Raw genomic sequence first — 8,376 nt, forward strand, 5'->3', positions numbered from 1 at the left:
GGCACAGGAAACCCATGGGGAACAGAGACAGGAGGAATGGAAGGCCCATGGGGAACAGACACAGGCGAGGGCGGGATGGGCGGGAACAAAGGGCCTGCAGCGACATCCGTGGCGACTGGCGGCGGGTCACGAGTGCCGCGGGGTGCAGCCACGGGATCAGGAGTGCCCCGGGGTGCGGCCACGGGATCAGGCTTTCGGGCTGGGGACCTCTGCTCCAACCTGGAGGAACACACAGACATAGAACCCACTCGGCCGTTCTCAAAGCTCACTCGAGCTATAGGCAGCTCGACGTGGCGCTTGAGAACAAGCCGAGTACCATCGTACAGGTTATCTGTATGCTCCGTGCGTCTCACCTCGACTTGCGGTCGTGCGGTTGTGGACCCAAGGCGCTTACCTGAGCTCTCACAGCCCGGACATAAGGCGGGAAGGTCCTTCGCCTTCTTGTGGGACCGACGAGACGCCAGGGGATTTGCTCTTACGCAGGGGAGCGAGGTAGCGGACGCATGTACGGAGGTAAGCGACTTTTATTGAGGGCAAATCCAAAGTCAGGGTCAAGACGGTCCGGGGTCATAGAGCCAATGCAGACAGATCGTGTGGCAGACATGACATACAAAGTATAAACAGGTTCAAACTACACAAAGACAAAGTGCAAACACAGGGCTTAATTAACAAAAGGCACAACGAAGGACCGATCAGGGGTGGAGTCACGAAACGAGGGGGCAGGACTAGAAAAACCGAAACAAATACACATGGTCTAAACCAAAACACGAACACTTGGACAGGACTGGGAGGGGCCAATCGCGACACTGGAATAAAATATTTTTACATTAACTTCCATTTAACGTAAATAATATTTTTGCCCTCTCCTGTAGAGATACTCATATTTCTTTGGCCTTGCTGGTTTTGGTGCTGACCAGCATAAAATCATCCAAACAAATGCTAGTTTTATTGGTTTATTTTTATCTGTGTTGTTTTTTTATCAGGGTTTCGACTTGGTGTATCGTTTAACACTTCAGTCTACACAGCAAATAACTAATATTTTCTGACCAATTTTTAATTTTGAAGTAGTGCAGGTTTTTGACCTGATCCCTCGTACTATTTTTTGGGAAATAGTTTCTTTTTCGCTGGAGTCGTTATTTAAAAGTGGGATTGAAAACTTTTAAAACTGAGTTCAGGGTCCTCTACTCGTTTCTTGTAAGAGCAGTTAGTCAGTGTGATGAAGGAGGGCGTGGCCGTCGTATCTTATTGGAGCGTTCAGAAGAGGGCGGGGTCCAAACAGCAGACGACATAAATTTCACTGCTTCGCTGTTATTGTAGTGAAGTGGACCGGTGGCTACGTTCAAACACACTGTGGGACTGAGGGTGAGTTATTTGCCTAATTTCATATTTATTAAACCCAAACCAGAGACTAATGTAATTCTGTCAATATAAGTAGGTTTCTGATAGTTTGTTAATAATGAAAATGTTAAACATTTAGTGAATTATTTGTGGAGGTTCCCTACTCATGAAACCGGTTGTTAGCTACTTCGCTAAGTTGGCCAAAATAAGTAAAGCCAGATAGCATCCGGTCATCCAGCCAAAAACAAATACTTCGGTTATTAGCTACACTTTTCTTTCCATAGCTATGACTCCCCAAAGTATCAGACGCTTTGCGCTTGAACTGGACGGCCCCGAGGAGGCCGTGTACAGCAGCGGGGAGGTGGTTAGTGGGAAGGTCGTGCTGGAGCTCCGCGGGGAGCTGAGGCTGTCAGAGCTGGTTGTGCTTGGCCGGGGAGCCGCTACAGCTCACTGGCTGGAGAACCGCAGCCCCGGAGTGAACACCGCTTACAGCGACTACACCTCCAAAGTCATCTACTTCCGCAAGAAACAGCGGCTCATTCGAGGTAATTAATATCAGGTTCAAGTTCACTTATCAGCTTGTACATCAGGCCTTTAACCTATTAAACCACAGGCTTAATATTCAGTTATTAATCCTAACTCATTAACTCCTGAACGTCCTTTGTAGGTCACATTTCCTTCTGGAACATTTCTCTGAACTTGCTTTTTTCAGTCAGTCAATCATATTTGATGAAGAAAGTGAGTTTCATCACAATTTCTCATGTGTAGTTCTTGATAACATGCTCTACAGATTTCAATAAAACAATCACAAAATAATGAAATAAATAAATAAAGGAATTTTGTTAGATGTACCTCCAAGGCAAAACTCTTCCAACTTTCATCACGTTAGACCAAGTTGTGCTCATTTTAAAAAGATGTTTTTCAGGGGTCCTTTAGTAAAGACAATGGTTCTAGATAGAACTCCTGGTTGATGAACAGTCTTTTTAGCAGTATGTGGCATTTTCTCTCATCACTGATGGCTTGACATTAATTGGGTGGCATTTTAAACTTTTTTTTCCTTAACTTGCATATTGGACTAATTGGTCTGTGTTTGAAGCTGGAGGTTGATGTAGGTACCCTCTAGACTGGTCCAGCTGTCACTGTGTTTGGTTAAAAGGTCCAGAAAAGCTGAGCTAGAGACTCATTTGGCTGATCATTAATCTGTTGAGGTCAAAAGCAGAAACAAAGTATGTTATTAGACTCATGTAGCGTGTTGCCCTTTAACCCTACCATGCAAGTTGATAAAAAGGCCCTGACTGCCGCTAGGAGTGGATACATGTGGAAACAATATGTACAATATGTAGAAGGGGGAGCCATCCTGCCCACCCAGATGGCAGTAGCATCACTGGTTATCAAAGTTGCGATCTCCTGATAATAATGCTGATGCTTAGGTAGCCCTTAAATATATATCACACATTGTTTATTTGCATTTAAACAGCTCCTCGCAAACTGGATGCATTGAATTAAATTATTACAGGGACATTCTGAGATACAGCAAACTGTTGGCTTCTGTTATTTGCAGTGAGGTATGAGAAATTTATTGATTAATTACTGATCACAAATGTAATGATCATGAAGGTCTCCCAGTTATTCTCTTTACAGCAGACTCTGAAACAACAGAAGTGCCCCACCAGACACAGACACATTGTTACTACAATGTGCAGAGAGGGACATTCAGAACATTTTTGTGGCATAATAATAAAGACACAGACAGAAATATGTGCAGTGGTGGAAAGAAAAAGTACCTTAATCGGTAAGCTAATAAAATAGACTTTACAGTTAAAAATGCACATGGCAAGGTGGTGCCGTCACTCCGAATGTCTACATTTCTGCTGTTAAAGGGAAATTCCACCAGATTTTTGGAAACGAAGTTAAACCGAGTGTTGTGATGTGAAATGTGTTATTGTTGAGAAATTTGCAGAGTCAGAATTGTTCAGTGGTGGTGATGGGAACCAGAGATCTGAAGCATGTAATGTCTGCAAAAGCTACATCACAGAAAGTTATTACATATAATGTCTTGCCTGATTAAAAAAAAAAAAAAATTTTTATTAATATTACAACTAAAAACTCAGACACACGTAGGTTCACTGGTGGTTCTGATTAGTATTAAAATGGCTATATTTACCTTGTAGACAATATGACCCCTGGTTCCTGTCACCATCACTGTAACGATATCTTGTGCATTTCTTTACGGTGAACCATTTCACATCAAGCCACTCTCAATGACTGTATTTACAACTCAACAACTAATTCATTAGAAATCGATGGAATTCCCTTTTTAAAGATAGCAGATTAATAATTTATATACTAGTGTTGGCCTTCATGAACGCACTTATTTTGAAATAAGTGATTTTCCTTATCACTGGTTTCAACTCTGTGATTGTGTATTGCGTGATTTGTGGTGCAAATGGAGAATTACACCTTGAGAACGTAGGTTTTTGCTTACTTCAAATTCATTAAGCCAGTAGGAAATACGTCTTTGTGTGCCCTGTTAATCAGGGTAGTGATGAGGCTCTCTGCAGTTTGGGTTTATAACCACTAGAGGGAGCGCGAGTTACAGAGAAAAGCGACCAGTCCAAAAGTTTTGTCTCATTCAGTGACTAAGAAAGACCAATTGACTTTCCACAAGGAGGCGATATGACAGTTTTTAACTCCTTTGTTTTCCCTCACCTTTGTTTCCTTATTGTTTTGTTTTCTTTTCTTCATTATCCTATTTTTCCTAGCTTTGAGCCGTTTGACGTTGTCTAAGTGCAGATAATGTCCTTTCATTTGTTTACTGGCTGACAAATAGGTTTCCATTGATGTCTTGCATTGTATGAAGTCGTGCATTTTTATGTTCTTGTTTAATTCAATGTAAGTTTCAATTGGCAAAAAGGGGGGAAAAAAGCACATGCGAAAAAAAGTTTAGCATATGTTACTCCGGACCAAACAACGTGAATAGGCTAAACAGCTTTGGGTAGTGTTATGTTTTGAATCTGTGTTCCTCGGTGGGTTTGAGCATGCTCAGTCAGCTTGTTTTCGACTAAGAACCTGGAGCCATCAATCATCCGACAGGGCCCGCCCCGCTCCGCACGTCCACCCCCAGGCCGAGCTGCTGATTAGCTCTCTCCCTGGTGACTTACATAATAATTTCGGAAGCCCCGCCCCCTGTTTTCGGCGTTAAAGGTAGTCTAGAGCCATGAAGCCCTTCAGTTATTGTTGTGAACTGGAGGTGACGCAGACCACTCCCCAGCACTTCAACCGCGCTCCTCTCACCGACCCTGACTCGAACAAGCGACTTTGAGCTTTCGTTGTGAGAACTTGCGAGGAGCGATAATGATTTTCGACAAGGTGAAAAAGTTTGACATTGTTTTCGACTCGCCCGAAATCGACTCGCCTCCGGTGTTCAGCAGCGGAGATGTGGTGTCCGGGAAAGTCGTGCTCGAGCTGTCTGCCGAAAACAAAGTGGAGTCGTTGAAATTACATGCAGAAGGTTTTGCAAAAGTCCACTGGACGGAGTCTCGCAGTGCTGGTTCCAGCACGACTTACACTCAGAACTACAGCGACGAAGTGGAGTATTTGAATCAAAGAGAGGTGCTTCTGCAGGCAGGTCAGTCATTCAGTCTGAATGAGTAGCTCAGTTGGCTTACATGTGCTTTAGTGTTCCCTTACAAGGCCCATCACTTTATTGTCACTTTAAAAACTGCATTGAGAATAGAAATATACTTTTAAAGAAGGTGTATTTGCCTTCATGCTTGAAAAAGAGCTGCTGGCTCAAACTAGACAGTCTGAGCTGAGTTTGTTTTTGTCCAGGTCCTATTGTCTTTGTGAGTAGTGCAGTGCAGGGCATCAGTGGTGATGCTAGTAGTTGTTCAAGACTGCCTGGCTTATGCACACTTGCTGAAACACAGCTTTCAGGATGTATTCCAGGTTTTGAACTGTAATCTTTTTCCTACAGATAATGGGGAACTGACCACCCTTCCTGCTGGTAGACATGAATATCCCTTCAGTTTCCAGCTGCCTGAGGAGTGAGTATGCCTTTTATAATTTTGTCTTGCCATGATGCTTTCAGTATTAAGCAGTTTTTCTTCCACCAGGCTATTATGGATGTGAGAAATAACAATGTGTTTACTCCCTCAGGACACTTGTGACTTCCTTTGAGGGCAAGCATGGTAGCATTCGCTACTGGGTGAAAGTGAAGTTGCATCGTCCCTGGTGCACAGTGAGGAAAATCAAGAAAGAGTTTACAGTTATTGAGCCCATTGACATCAACACACCCTCCCTACTTGTAAGTTTCAGTATTTAATTCTGCAGGCATTTTATGTAAATCTAGTTTTAAAGAGAAGAAACTGTATTCTAAGTGTTGTTTTTGATGTAATATGCAGGCACCTCAGGCTGGAACCAAAGAGAAGATTGCTCGTGCCTGGTACCGAAACTTTGGACAAGTTTCAATCACTGCAAAGATTGACCGGAAAGGCTACACACCAGGTGAGGGCTGAAACTTGGTGCATATTAGGAGAACTCTAAAGCTTTAACATGAAATGTCTTAAAAAGAAACAAACAGTAACATGCTGTTGTCACTCCTTAGGTGAAGTGATCCCAGTTTTTGCAGAGTTTGACAACTCAACTTCACGGTCTGTGGTGCCTAAGGCTTGCATCACTCAAACACAAACCTTTATTGCAAGGGGCACCATGAAGCAGAAGCAATCTGTTGTAGCCACACTGAGTGGAGATGTAGTGGGAGCACGACGCAGAGAGACCTGGCATGGCCGAGCCATCAAAATCCCTCCTGTAGGCCCCTCCATCCTCCAGTGTCGCATCATCAAAGTGGAATACATGCTCAGGGTGAGTTCTGATGTTTTTGTATCTGAACTGCTCTTTGGTCAGTCCTGGGGCAATTCTGCAGTGCATAGTTTTGTATTTTCATTGCTCTAGCTAATTATCAACTCCTTCTTCAGCTGAATTGGGTATACTGAAGCAGGTGAAACAGCTGTTGACAGATTTGAGTATGGTGGAGATGCTTTCCATACTCAAAACTATGCAGTGTAGAGGGGCTCCAGAACTGATGGTAAAACCATGATTTAGAGTTGAAAGCAGCATGACATGCTTAGTGTCTTTTATTGATCCATTAGGTTTGTGTGGATGTTCCTGGGACCTCTAAGCTGTGTCTGGAGCTTCCACTGGTCATGGGAACTATCCCACTCCATCCTTTTGGCAGCCGCACCTCCAGTGTCAGCAGCCACTACAGTCTCAACATGGAGTGGCTCCGCATGGCCATCCCTGAGCAGCCTGAGCGTGAGTAACTGAATCATACTTCAGTACTACTCCTCTTCGGTTGTTTTTCGAATACATGGTCCATATGTTGACTCCTTTATTTTTTTTTCCACAGCTCCTCCTGAATACAGCTCAATTGTGACTGAGGAGGAGGCCATCCAGAATTCTCCAGCTGCTCGGCAGGAGGAGGACCTCAGTGGGGTGCTAGAGCGATCTTTCATGGCCTATGTGCAGGAATTCAGATTCAGGCCACCTCCTGTGTACAGCGAGGTAAGCGACTGACTTGCAGCCTAATTTTGCACAGTGCATTGACATTTCAGTGCTTTTCAAAGTTCTAAAAAATTCAGTAATTTATTTCTTGATTTAAAGAGGTTAATGTTAAATTGACATTCTGTCATATCATTGCCTTGTTATCAAGCATTGTGATGGTGCACTTGATATCAGAATCTAAATCTGGGTTTATTTTACCCCTAAACATTAAAAGAAATGACAGTGGTGCCACTGTTGATCATATACCTTTTCTATGTCGAAATGCCTTGGTTACTAAAAGCTCTATTTTGGTTCCATCCTCAGGTGGACCCAAACCCTCAGCCATTCAATATGAGACCTCGCTGCATGACATGTTGAACACCATTGCATCTGAGCATCAATTGATGATTGAAATGAAGCAGAGAATTGCTTTCTCCTGGATGCCCTGGAATCTCTGAGACTGGTACCCATTTCTTGGAAGCTGCCTCATCACTCGAGGATCTTCGGTACCACTGAGAAGGGGGCAGAGAAGGAGGAAAAGATTGGACTAAGTGGCTGGATGGACTCCTTTCAAGTCCTTTAAAGAGAGAAAAGGACATGATGAAAGGTGGTTGGATTTTCTGGTCATGTAAACGTCCTTAATCTGTCTGTAAGAAGACTCTGGTCAGTGCTTGCCAATGATTGTCAACTTATGAAGCTTATGTTTGGTGGAATTGGAGGAAAATGTCTTTTGGAGAAGGCTAAACCAAAAAAACATGAAACATTTGGTGTCTAACCATGTAGGTGAAATGGTTAGGTGGCTTTTTCTGTATTTAAAGTGGGGCTTGTAATTTTAAATGTTAAACCATCAGTGGTAGCCAGAATGTTTCCAAAGTGCATTGCTTCCCCATTTTATTTCCACCATCAAGGAAATAATGTTGATCTAAGCTCTCATGTGGGCTTAGCTGTATGCAGGTGTGATGGAGTCTAATGTGCAGGTTTAGGCCTGCTATGAAATGCACGGGTAATACTGGGCATAAGGGGGGGGAAAAAAGTTAAGCTTCGTGCCAAGGAGATTTGTCAGATGTTGCATGAGAATCATTGAGGCAGAAACTTTGTGGGTTTTTTTTTTTTTTTTTTTTTTTTTTTTTTTCTTTTCTGAACAGAAAGCCGCCCTTGTGCTTTTGAAGTTTGTTAGTAACGTCTCAGGCTTGAGAAAGATTGGGCTGATGGCACATAGCTGGCCATCAGGATTTAAATGTCTTAATGAATCGAATACGAAGCTACATATACCACTGTTACTGATCTTTCTTTGAGAATAGTGCTGATTGGCTTTTGTGTTTTTGCCAGTGGTTTTAGTAAATGATTATTTGCAACACAGCACAAAGCCGTCGCAGGCACAATTAGCCTTAGAAGCATCAGAAAGATGACGAGCCATGTTCGTTCAAGGTGCCTTATTTTGTTGTTTCAACAGCAATCAATGAGTACAGGGATTATGCACATTTCATTAAGCTTTGA

General features: G+C 43.0%; 1 protein-coding gene across 2 annotated transcripts; it reads left to right on the plus strand.

The window, feature by feature from the left end:
• The first annotated feature begins 1,306 nt into the window (after positions 1–1,306).
• Positions 1,307–8,016, plus strand: arrdc2 (arrestin domain containing 2). Of its 2 annotated transcripts, XM_017716586.2 has the most exons (9): positions 1,307–1,362; positions 1,623–1,883; positions 5,315–5,384; positions 5,497–5,644; positions 5,742–5,844; positions 5,945–6,201; positions 6,489–6,651; positions 6,746–6,900; positions 7,204–8,016. In XM_017716586.2, the coding sequence occupies exons 2-9, from the start codon at positions 1,625–1,627 to the stop codon at positions 7,255–7,257; spliced, it is 1,209 nt and encodes a 402-aa protein (XP_017572075.1). In that variant the 5' UTR covers positions 1,307–1,362; positions 1,623–1,624; the 3' UTR covers positions 7,258–8,016. The 2 variants fall into 2 exon arrangements, with proteins under 2 accessions (XP_017572075.1, XP_017572074.1); XM_017716585.2 differs by lacking the exons at positions 1,307–1,362; positions 1,623–1,883 and adding an exon at positions 3,766–4,966.
• Positions 8,017–8,376: the final 360 nt, after the last annotated feature.

The sequence above is a fragment of the Pygocentrus nattereri genome, chromosome 15 (assembly GCF_015220715.1).
Source record: "Pygocentrus nattereri isolate fPygNat1 chromosome 15, fPygNat1.pri, whole genome shotgun sequence".
Lineage (NCBI taxonomy): Eukaryota > Metazoa > Chordata > Actinopteri > Characiformes > Serrasalmidae > Pygocentrus > Pygocentrus nattereri.